The sequence below is a fragment of the Amblyraja radiata genome, chromosome 10 (assembly GCF_010909765.2).
Source record: "Amblyraja radiata isolate CabotCenter1 chromosome 10, sAmbRad1.1.pri, whole genome shotgun sequence".
Lineage (NCBI taxonomy): Eukaryota > Metazoa > Chordata > Chondrichthyes > Rajiformes > Rajidae > Amblyraja > Amblyraja radiata.
The window spans coordinates 30,086,861-30,099,641 of record NC_045965.1 but is presented as its reverse complement, the minus strand read 5'-3'; the positions used below and the strand labels follow the sequence as shown (position 1 = coordinate 30,099,641).

The window sequence follows — 12,781 nt, the reverse complement described above, 5'->3', positions numbered from 1 at the left end:
GGCGCAGCGCAGCGCAGCGTCGGGGCCGAGGGAGAAGACATGTTGGCTGCTCGTCAACGTCATGATGCTGTGGTTAATTCGAGGCAGGGGAGAAAAGAGGAGGCCGGAGATGCTGGCCGCGTCGACCAGCGAGCCGGGCTCGAGGAGATGTCAGCGGAGCCGATAACCGTCTTCCTGAAGCTCTGCGCAGCTGCTTTTTATGGAGTCAGCTCGTTTTTTATCGTCGTCGTGAACAAAAGTGTGCTGACCAGCCACAGGTGAAAAGAGTGCAGCGGCGGGGCGTGAACAACAGACTTGTACCACCGGTCTTTGCACAAGAGCAGCTCGCTCATTCGTTTTCCAGTGCAGACAGCGCGGAATGCTTGAAACAAGAATTGTATCTGATTTAATCGTCATGTTCTCTGCACTAATTCCAATTAAAGACATACTGCTGCCTGATCCGCATGCAAAATTATGCTGGCCAGGGTGTATTTTAAACGCTTTAGGGGATTTTTCTTATAACCATTTTTTATTTATTCACTGACATTTTGCAAAACGTTACCTTTTGATTGTTTCAATCAAACATAAATCCCGTTAACATTTGCATTTTTATTTACTTGGGAACGATCTTAGGTTTCACGCATTTTACTGTGTACGGATGCTGGTTAAATTCTAATTTTTGCATGTTTTTGAATTGCTGCAAAACGTGCAGCTTTGTTTTACATGTGTATTTTTTATGTGAAAGCTTTGTATTCGAAAAACAGTTGAGGGTATTTTTCTCCTCTTTTGAGATGATTATTCGTGGCTGAACTAAAATAATTAGGTTGGCTTTTTCTACGTTTTGCTTCTGTTCTGCGGTTTGTTAACTTCGGCAAAAAGGAAATAGCAATTTTTGGTAGCCGTTTTCCCCCACCCCCAACTTTGCTGTCTTGACTTGTAAACCTTTCAAACGTATTGGAGGTTGAGGTTTAACCATCTTTATTTTTTAATTCCACCTATAGATTCCCTTCAATAATATTTGTGGGGCTTGGGCAGGTACGTTATTTTCGCAATTTAATTTGTTTGTATTTTTTTGGTAAAGTTTCATTTTGGATAAACGTAAACGGAGCATGTGACCTACTTTCTGAAAACTTTCTTTCATTTGCAGATGTTGGCAACAGTGACCCTGCTGTGGGTGGGTAAGGCATGCAAGGTGGTAAAGTATCCTGACCTCGACTACAGTATGCCTCGAAAGGCAAGTCTAAAATATGTTTTGATGTATTTGCTTTATGCATAGTGGAAATTGTAATTTGTCCAATTCGGACAAGTTAAAGATTTTTAGAAGATGCTTAATAATTTGAATGATCAGTTTTGTAAATAATTCAATGTTTGCAGCAAAGCGGATCAATAATACTTTATAGTTAGTTTTCTGATCTTTTCATTGCAAATGTAAGTTGTTTGACCAATGCTTTTTTTTAATTGAATAATGACAGTTTTGCCAAGGCAAGTTGTTAACAAATGTGTAATGTCTAATTTTTCAGCTGCTATCTACTTGGCATAACTTAGGGCACTGATTGGTTTTAGTGTTCTAAGTCTGAATATTTGTAGTAATGCACTCCCAGTATTTTTTTAAAATTAGTGGTCCTCTACTTGAGCTATGTGCTCTCTGCTGGGAGCCTGAATTAATACACTGTTCATTCTAGAATGAACCACTGAGGCAATGCACACGGACTAGTGTGAAGCAGTGCTGTCATGCAGCACTGAGGTCTGGTCCTAGGAGGCCATCCTGGTTGGTACACTGTGTACAGATCATTGCTAGGACCTGGCAGCTCCTACTCCATGTATTAACAGATTGCCTCTGAATATGTTGGAAGGTGATTTTGCCTCCTATTGTATGTGATGAAAGGTGATTTCTCCCCTTTTTACTTGGGTACACATCTCATCCTAGTCTGGTAATTTCTGTGATGACAAGCCCCCAACCTATCCACACCTATTCTCTAAGACAGACACTGCATATCACACATCAAGTGTAGTGATGCACTTCATACCGAGCTGTGCAATGATATAATAATAATAATAATAATACATTTTATTTATGGGCCCCTTTCAAGAGTCTCAAGGACACCTTACAAAAATTTAGCAAGTAGAGAAAAAACATGTAAGCGGAATGAAATAAATAGTAGAGACATGACTAGTACACAAATTAAAGACAGAATTCAATTCAAAACACAATATGAGGCAATTCAAGCACAGATGAAAAGGGAGGGGGACGTGGGGCTAAGGATAGGCAGAGGTGAAGAGATGGGTCTTGAGGCGACTGGAAGATAGTGAGGGACACGGAATTGCGGATATGATCACTATATCTGTTTCATTGTTACACCCAAAACGTAACCAGTTTTGAGTAGCAGGGAGAATAGTGGTTTGCAGTGCTGTTGGTAGAGAATGCAATAGTGGCCTATCTTGGGCTGATTGCTAGTGTTCTTGTTCATGAGGAGCAAGCACATTGAGCACTGAGGTTTGAGTTTATTATTGAATCACCAAATCAATTATGTCTTTAAGTTGTGTGTGTGTGTGTGTGTGGGGGGGGGGGGTAGTGAGGGTACAAACGACTTGAGACCTACATGCTAGAAATGGTGGAGGGAAATCATTTAAACTTTCTGGTTACTGCACATGAATAAGTACCAGTCAAAACTGTTATGTTATCTCGACCAGGAGACGTGAAGGTCACTTCATATTTATGGATTTATTGAGTGTGGCTGTTGCTTTCAAACCATTATCTCTTACCCATTCCAATGCCTCCCAAAACATTGTGGGGCACGCTGGGTTGACCACTTTGGTGGCCTGGTCAGGAAACAATTGTAGATTTTCTTCCATGAAGGACTTGCCATCAGCATTTATTCTTTCATTAGTTTTTCAGGTGGTATTTCTGGGATACTCTTGGGCAACCCAAATATCTTGAAAAATCATATTTATGGGCATGAAAAAAATAATTTATAACCTTAAAATGGTTCTTATTCCAGATATGAATTGCACCTATATCAATTGGAGTTAAATTGCTGGCCACCTGTTTAGATAAATATATAATTTTAATACGTTTTTCTTAACTTGCTGAAAAGAACAAGTCTGAAGAAGGGTCTCGACCCGAAACGTCACCCATTCCTTCTCTCCAGAGATGCTGCCTGTCCCACTGTTACTCCAGAATTTTGTGTCATCCCTAGTAATTTTCCATGTTTACCCGATTTGATTACAAAAAGCTGGATAGCAAGGTATAGGACCGGCATGAAGGAGACCTGTGAAATGTCAGGTCATTCTACTTTGTGGTCTGGTCATGTCCGAGCCAGAACCCAATTTCACATTTGGGAATTTGCCTCCATCAAAGTCTTTATATGCTTCTGAATGCTCGTGATAATCAAAAGCTATAAAAAATATATTGGAAAAATATTTAATTTAAAAATTCAAATCTACCAAAAAACTAGCATACACGCACAGTAGTGACTTATTTTTCTTCCTCGCAGCCAAAGTTTCCTTTCAAATAAGAGGATTCATGATTCTGTAGTCCTTGAGCTAGATCTACAGTCAGACATTCGTAAGTTAGCACAACTGTGTGCTGTACAGCTGAATTTTCCCCCTGCTCCCCCTTCCCCCAGAGTCCAGGAGCAGAGGCTGCCAAAAAATCACTGGAAGGGTTAGGTTAGCAAGTTCTGCACTTGTACAAATTTAACATTTGCTGGCAGTCCACAGTAAAGTGTTGACATATCCCATTTGCATCCAGGCCAAAATAACTTTACATTTCCTTTATCCATCACATCATTTGAAAATTGTAATTTGTGAAAGTGTGCAGAGTTATTGTAACTGGAAAATACAATACTTACAAGTCATATTCTAAGTTACCAAAGAGAAAAAAACAGTGCTGCTATTAAAGTTCTATTTTCACGTGAAAAAGTTGGAATGTAATATTTTAGCAGGCAAAATATTTACCAATAGCGTCTCAAATTTTCTAGAATATGTGTAAGCCCTTTAAGTCATACAGTATCTTTTTCTATTGTATATGAGAAAGTTAGCTAACAGAACTAATGTGAACAAGAGATCCCCAGTCTGAAGAAGGGTCTCGACCCAAAACGTCACCCATTCCATACCAGAGATTCTGCCTGTCCCGTTGAGTTATTCCAGCATTTCGTGTCTGTCTTCGTTAACAAGAGATCAATGGTTGGCGTGGACCTGATGGGCTGAAGGGCCTTTTTCCATGCTGTATCTCTAAACTAAACCTTTGCATGCATTTGTAATTTGCCTGTGTAAGTACAATTTTGGTATATTTTGCATCTTATTAAATGAGTAATGTAAAATTACTTTGTCATAGGTTTTTCCACTACCTCTCTTGTACTTGGGTAACCAAATGACAGGACTTCTTGGCACCAAGAAACTGAAGTATGTTTATATCTCATTTTTTGAAAGAAGCTTGGGTTTGAACAATATGACCTTTTCTAAATGTTACTTCCTTTTCTCAGCCTCCCAATGTTTACAGTCCTAAGGAGGTTTTCCATTCTATTTACAATGATAGCGGAAGGCATATTGCTCAAGTAAGTAATATCAAAAAATTATTGATTATTTTTATAAAACAAATATTTTGTACAATTTCTCAGAGCCTATAATATAAATGCATAATTGGCAAATAGTTAGTCATGCATTATTATACAGGTCCACCTCCGATTTTCCAACACCCTTGGTTCCAGAGCCTTTCTAGGTTTTCTTTTTTGCCGAACCAATAGAGGTCATTGCAATGGTACCCAGGCTAGGCTATTGGGGAGCCAAGATACAAGTCGGCCTCGGAAGTCGGCTATGGGAATGGATGTGCCGGCTCTGGCCGGACCGGAGTCCTGATGATGTTGAGATCGGGGCTGTCTCACCCAGCCTAGACCCCACATCGGGGGGGGGGGGGGGGGGGGTTCAAGTGCGCTCTTATAATTTTGTCCGTATTAAAGGAGGTGCCAGATCGGCAGTTGCTAGAAAATCGGTGGTAGACCTGTATCACTAGAAAGTTGTTTCTCAAAAGTCTAGTCAATTCTGTGTTATAGCTTGTCATGATGTTTTGATTTTTTAAAGTTAGAGTTTAATAAAACTTTATTCTAAATAATCTTGCTTTTGTTACTGTGTAAATTGCTCGTTTCTAAGCTCCCCCCCCCCCCCCCCCCCCCCCCCAGTCTAGTTTCAGAAAAAAACACTGCATCAAGCACTTGAAACAACTAATCTTTATTTTACCGAAAGCGCATTACAGTTCAACTACTGTACCTATCCCACCGCGGGTTCGATCCTCGTTTCTGCCTGTTTAAGCCCTCTAGGCCTCGCTCAGACAGAGACACTTCAGAAATTCACGCAGTCCAAAGCGCTCTCCCAGAAGATCGACATTGAGCCTCGTGGTAGTGGACTTTTATATGTCCCGGGACCTCGAGGGGCCGAACCACACTTATTATTCTCTTAATAACGCACTTACAGGTATCGATTAACCCTATATATAACAGGCATTCCCATAACCCAATGATACAACAGCTCAATACATTGTATTCAAAACTGATTTTGAGAGGAAGCCAATTTAGAAACATTTATCCTGATTTACAGAAAACCCAGACAAGACTCAACACCTCATCCAATCAACACTTGGCAAAGTCAAACTCTGCAACATTATTTATAAGGTGTATGGCTGGTTTGCAGCCATCCAATCCATTCTATGCATTTTGCACCTAATTGACAGGGTTTTTCAGATATTCCCGTTCTTTGCTTGCAAATTGTATCTAAGCTCCAGACACTCTGGCACCTCTTCGCAGCTTGTCCCAGCTCTGCAGAGAGCAATTCCAATTTTACCAAATCCCCCAGCAACCCTGAAACTTTACCCCATTTTGAAGTCTTAGCTGTTCCAATTTAGCCAGGATTAACAACTGTATTGTTGGAGATTTCTGCTTGTTGGAAATGTTGCTTTCATTTTATTGCTGACTATTTCAGTAGATTAAAGTCTTTCACAGTTGTTGCCCAAACCGAGTATTTCCAACATTTCCAAATACAATTGAACTTCATGGTTGTTGTGCTAGTTTTGTTGCACCTGTTGGAAAGATGGCTTTTCTTGTTTGAAAGTACTGCATAAATGCCCTGTAATTATTTTTTTCTTTCAAATACAAACCTAACTTTTTCATTTCTGGTTACAGTAAGAGTTTCACTCGATCTATTCAGATGACAGTATTTGCAATGTTGCTTGGTGCAATAATTGCTGCCAGGTAAGATTATATTCAATAACATCTCAGTGTGTGCTTCACCCTCCAGTCCCTGTTATTTTAAAAAACCACTGAGTTTTAATCTTGGTCTCCTTAATTCCAGCTGTTACCTTTTTCTGTTTTTCCGCACCACTTTATGGAGAATTCGATTCTATGATCAAGGGGTTATAAAAGAGCAGGTAGATCCTGGTCTCAATTTCTTGCATTACATTTCGGGAATTAGCCACGGGTATCATATTAACTTGGATAAAAACAGCCAGTCAACTTCAATGTGTGACAACAGCAGCTTTTGAGTTCTAGCCAAGTGATGTGTGTCCTGTCCATAAGAAAATAGATCCACAGAATTCATGTGCTTTAAGGCTTCTGCAAAACTGTGCCTCTGTGGTATGAACAGACAAACCGAGGTTAATTGGACACAAAATTGGCAATATGTCAATTTAAAATCAACCATAAATGATCATGCATATTTCAGTCCATGCCCAAGTAACCTCCTAAATTTGAGTAGTTTTGTTGAAGATTCCAGAATCTGCCATGTCTTGTGCTTTCTCTCTGATTTCTCCTGGCTGCATGGGTAGCAAGATGGTGAATACTTGATTGCAACTAAATGCTACGGTTGAACCGTTTATGGGGGAAGCATATTGAGCAGGAAACAATGAAATTTGTGTTTTTTTTTTTTTAAAAGAGAGAGAACATGGACATTTATGTGGAAAGAATTGAATGTTAAAAGCTACCTAAATGATCTTTAAAAAAAAGGTTATGTCCCATGGTTCTTCGAATTTCGATTTCATGGTGTGAGATGAGTGAGTTTTGAATTCTATGAAAAATATGCTAATGTGCTTGAACTTGCAAGCAGGGCTGTGGAGTTGATACCCAAAACACCCGACTCCGGCTCCTTGATTTTTTTGTGACTCCGACTGACCCCTAGGTATAATAATTTAAAATCTGCTATGATTATATTACACAAGATGGCATTTCACAAGAACTGCATGAATCATCAGGCTACCTTTTAAACCCATGTCCTTAAAGTTTTAAGTCTAATGGTTGTAGCTATGCTAATATGGCTATTTTTTAATTGTTTATTCTTGAAATAAACCCATAATTCATTCTAAAGAAAGAAAAAAATTACAAATTAAATAAAAATTATAAAAACATTACTCCAGCCACAGGTTGATGGCTAAATGGCAAAATTATGACAAAAATCTCAAGTGCAATAGAAATTAAAACTAAATGCATAGGTAGTTAAGTTTGCTCCACAACTCCATACCTAAAATGTAAACTTGTCCTTAGGAACAGAATTGCTTCTGCCAGATCCTCCTTCATTGAAGCCTTTAAATCTGATTGAATTATTTTCATTGACGAGAAGATACGCATTGACGAGATGCTCCACGCTGACCTGAGTGGGTAGTATGGCTGTTACTATCATAGCTGCAAATGTTACCATTTCTGGATAAGCAGGGATGACTTCTTGTTCTGTAAGTTTACATGAGCAATCAAATTTCTCTACTTTTAAACCACCAAGAAAATCTTGCCTAAATTCCATTAGTTGCCTTCGCACGTTTAAATGGGAATGCTTTACTCTCTACTGTTCAATTTTATCTAAATAGTTTGTAAAATCATCATTTGAAGAGGATGAGAAGGATTTGGTACTCCCATCTTCATTTTGTGCAGTACACACAAGGGCCAATTAACCTATTAACTTGGATGTCTTTCGGATGTGGAACGAAAACCAGAACACTCAGGAAACCCATGCGGTCACAGGAAGAGCATGTAAACTCCATATAGACTGCACCAGAGGTCAGGATCGAACCTGGGTGTCTGGTGCAGGGATGCAGCAGCTGAGGTGCTGTGATGAAGCAGCTGTGCCAGAGTGCTGCCCATATTGGGTCAGTTAGATCTGGCCGAATGGCCTACTCCTGCACCTATTTTCTATGTATCTATGTATTCAGATCTCTAGTTTAGAAGGATGAGAAGAATCTCATTCCTGTTTACAAATCCCACCATATCTCGCCTTTCCCTATCTATGTAATTTTTTGCCCTGCCACAAAACGTCTATATTTTTATATCCTAGCTTAATTACACTGTCAAATTTATTTGCCATTTAATCTTTCATGTGTCCTCTCCCGCTCTAACTTTTACCTCTCCTGTTTCTTTGACCAAGGATTACTCATGCGCTTTAATTTTTATATTATTGGCTAGAATGATTTTATGTTTGAAAATGCCATGTTAGAGCCCCCAATATTAAAGTTAAAGGTTCTATTTTTTTTTTTTTTTTAATTGCTATGAATTTTAATGAATTCTTCAGTTTTGTGCTGTCCTCTTTCTGGATTATTTACAATTCTGGGTTATAGAAACATAGAAAATAGGTGCAGGAGTAGACCATTCGGCCCTTCGAGCCTGCACCACCATTCAATATGATCATGGCTGATCATCCAACTCTGTATCCTGTACCTGCCTTCTCTCCATACCCCCTGATCCCTTTAGCCACAAGGGCCACATCTAACTCCCTCTTAAATATAGCCCGTCCCACTTAGGAAACCTGAAAGGAAACCTCTGGAGACTTTGTGCCCCACCCAAGGTTTCCGTGCGGTTCCTGGAGGTCGCAGGTGGTTGTCGGAGGTTACAGGTAGTGGAAGCAAGTAGGGAGACTGACAAAAACCTCCGGGAATCGCATGGAAACCTTGGGTGGGGCGCAAAGTCTCCAGAGGTTTCCGTTCAGGTTTCCTAAGTGGGACAGGGGCATAACTGTCATTTCTCAGGTGCCAGACCATGGAAACTATGCTACATGGCAAAAACAAGGTTAACCTGTTCAGTGCCACCCATGAGTATACTCGGATCATGGCCATTAGTGGGGGAAAAAGCTTGGCAGTGAACAGGTTAAATCTTGCATCCAACAGATCGTACTAACGCTTTGCAATCCTGCTGTATCCAGATGTGTATGTTGATGGTTAGTTGGAGAGCTAACCAAGAGAGAAGGCTCAAAACTCGGTTTCATTTTTCACAGATACTGTTTCACTTGCTGAGTATTTTGAGCATTCTCTATTTTTATCTCAAATGTAAAATAAAATTACTTGGTCTTGGAGATTTATCTGAATTCATTCATACAGATTAGTTATTAGAAATATTGATTTCTCTTTACAGTGTTACTCTGAAATTTTATTTTCGGCTACATCTCTGCTAAAGTATAATTTTATTTTATGTAACGAGCCAAGGACATTTGCTTGTTTCATTTGATTGAAAGCAGATAAAATAAGCACAAAATGAAGTTCAATTAATAGGCAGTACAACAACTCTTGGAATCATAGAAATATACAGGTAAGTAAGTAGGGGCCTATTCTAAGATATTTGAAAGTACTCTTAATTGTCCTCAAGTCACATGATATTCCCAAGTTGAAATAATTTCCTTTGATACTCTTTATGAGGCAGCTGTGTGGAATAACTTGCATGGTTTTGTGCAGAATCACAATTACAATTTGACAACTCAAGTATTTAGCGGTTAAACTCAAAGTGATACCTGCTTTTGGGATGTCTGCTGGCTAGATCATAGAATCTTATTATGTTCTACATTAATTACTGTGATGGATGACACTGACTCATTTTGAAAGAGTGCACTTGCTTATTTTAGTTCAGTGCTACTTTTCATATGTAGTTTATGACTGACTTGGCAAATGAAATTCCTCGTATGTTGCAAAACATACTTGGCTAATAAAGGATGATTGTGATTGTTTATATTTAAAAATGAGAGCTGTCAAAGGTAATTTGTGTGTGTGTGTGCACACGAGCTTGGTAGGGGGAGGGAAAATATTTGCAATTTCTTTGTGATAAAAGAGGAACTCTGTGCATAAATGTGGAAGAAAACTCATGTACCTCTGGACTACACTTTCTCCCACCTTGCCTCTTGCAAAGACGTTATCCTCTACTCTCAATGTCTCCGTTTCCATTGCATCTGCTCCCAGCATGAGGCTTTCCATTGTAGAACATCTGAAATGTCGTCATTGTTTAGTAAACATGGTTTCTCCCCTACTGTCATAGATGGATCCCTCACCTGTGTCTCCTCTGTGTTTTGTGGTTTTGCTCTAACTGTCCATCCTCCCAGATGGAATAAGGATACAATTCCCCTGGTCCTTTCAGCTCCTTCCACATCCAACACATTATCCTCTGACATTTACGTCGCCTTCAACGTGATCCCAGCACCCGTCACATCTTCCCATCCCAACCCTTTCCAATCTTCCGCAGAGACTATTCCCTCCGCCACTCCTTGGTTTACTTATCTCTTCCCACCCATACCATCTCCTCCTCGGGTACCTTCCCCAGTAATTGCAGGAGATGTTACACCTGTCCCTATACCCCCTCACTCGCCCCCATCCATGGACCCCAGCAGTCCTTCCAGCTGTGACAGAGGTTCACTGCACCTCCTCTATCTTCACCTAATGCATCCTGTACATCGACAAGACCAAGCATATGTAACCTTTTCGCCAAAACTAAAATGTATAAACATATCCTTTAATAAAATCTGACAATGTGCACTTTAACCACATGTGATTTTTTTTTTTTCTATTACAAATCTCAAATTGTGGAGTATAGAAGCAAATAAATAAATAAATAATGGGTCCTTGTCCCAAACATTATGGAGGGCACAGTATCTTGGTTTTAATGTGCATGATGAAAAGTGAAAACTGCTCTGCATTTTCTTTCAGTTCTGACATGGCATTTGATTCTTTGGGATATGGATACATTCTTACAAATGATGTACTAACAGCTGCCAATGGAGCTTATGTAAAACAGAAATTGGAGTCAAAAGTAAGTAATATTGCAGAAGTAAGTAATTTTTCCATCTCGTTTGCCACTCGTGTCAACCTAGATGGTGCATCGGTAGACCATTGTATTCCCTGCAAATGAATCTGCTTTCCCCCCCCCCCCCCCTCTTTTCAGCAGAACATTTTTCGCATTTTAAACTGGTTAAAATATCTGAAGAACATGTAGCATAGTCCTCCTACCCATTCCACATCCCAGGCATGGTAAGCCACAGTGTGATTTTCCCAGATCCCAGATTTTTGTGCATATGTAATATTTCTATAATTCTTCCCCTTCACTGTGCTACCACCTGCCTCGTGGCATTAATTGATAATATGGATCCACCCTTGGCTCTTCAGAGTTGTTGGTGCTGCTAATATTGTGACTATTATATACTTAGTGGGAAAAGTTTATAAAAATAGAACCTCTAATTCACTTCTCCCAAAATGTGATTAGGCAAGTCAGACGTGGGATTTAGGGTAAACTAGTAAACAAAACTAAATGAATCTTAGTGCATTGATCCAAAGGTGATAGGTTTGGTGTGGTGCATGCTGCCAAATTAGGGAGCTTGCCTATTTCCGAGTGGATTATTTGGCATAACTGCATGGTTATTTTTGGTGTCTAATGTACTATAAGCAACAACTGCTTTCTCAGGTTTCAAGTTAAAAGGAAGGTGAAAGTAAAATATTATGGAAGTTAAAAGGTTTAAATCAACCAATATCTTGAAAATGCAAGTCAGACAGCATCCGTGGAATGAAGCTGAGTTAGTGTTGTAACTCAATGTAACGTGACCAGAATGAAAGGTTGCATGGTAAATCTGCTACAGGAATGCAAATTTCAGCAGGTCAGATTTTCAGATGCAGCTATGAAAATACTGGTGGAAGGAACGAAAATAAGAGAGGAGCTTCTGTTTTTCTCCTTCCCACCCTTCTGAGCAGCTGGGAAATTGATGCAAAGCACTGAACAAGTGGCACCAAATGCTCATGGCATGGTCATTGTTGTTGAGATCTGGCTGCAGCATTGCAATAAACCTAATGACTTTCGTGTTGGGCTATTAATCACTACAACCTCAAATAACTACAATGTTGTTGTTATTGCACTATTATTGGGGGGTTTTGTGTACATTAACAATTTGGATGACAATGTAGTTAACATTTTAGTACATTTGCAGATGGTACAATAATTGGTGGTACAGTGGACAGCGAAGAAAAATAAAAAATTTCAACAGGGTGTAGATCATTTGGAAGGTGGGCCAAGGAATGGGAAATGGAATTTAACTTTGTCACCGACAAATGGGACTAGCTCAGAATGCTGATATGGATGGCATGGACAACATGGGCCAAAGGTCTTGTTTCCAAGCTGCACAGCTCTATGGATTCTGAGTGTAACAAACTCGTGCAATGTGCATTTCTCTTCGGAGTTGTGTGCTTACTTTTTGGTTCTGTAAACCTTGATGTGTCCGCATTCATTTGAGCATGCAGTTTTACTTGCCGTTGTTCACCCCTCGCCCTCAAAAGTGGAATTTGCAGCTGTTCGGATACAACAGTGATGATTACAACACAGTCCTTCAAGAAAAATATATTTTGAATTTGTCAATTGGCATTCTTCACAAGTTTATCAGAGTTTAGTTTAGAGATACAGTGTGGAAACAGGCCCACCGAGTCTGCACCTATCCCCATACATTAGCATAATACTACACTAGGGACAATTTACAAATTTTACTGGTTAATTAACCTACAAACCTGTATGTCTTTGGAATGTGGATCATAACC

General features: G+C 39.6%; 1 protein-coding gene across 1 annotated transcript in view; it reads left to right on the top strand.

Annotated features, from left to right (window-relative positions):
• The first annotated feature begins 18 nt into the window (after positions 1–18).
• Positions 19–12,781, top strand: part of slc35d1 (solute carrier family 35 member D1) — a 33,813-nt gene continuing 21,050 nt past the window's right edge. The window contains exons 1-7 of the mRNA XM_033028450.1: positions 19–257; positions 981–1,014; positions 1,127–1,213; positions 4,316–4,383; positions 4,464–4,535; positions 6,153–6,221; positions 10,913–11,015. Coding sequence (XP_032884341.1) covers positions 40–257; positions 981–1,014; positions 1,127–1,213; positions 4,316–4,383; positions 4,464–4,535; positions 6,153–6,221; positions 10,913–11,015 — 651 coding nt within the window. The 5' untranslated portion in view covers positions 19–39. The remainder of the gene's footprint in view (positions 258–980; positions 1,015–1,126; positions 1,214–4,315; positions 4,384–4,463; positions 4,536–6,152; positions 6,222–10,912; positions 11,016–12,781) is intronic.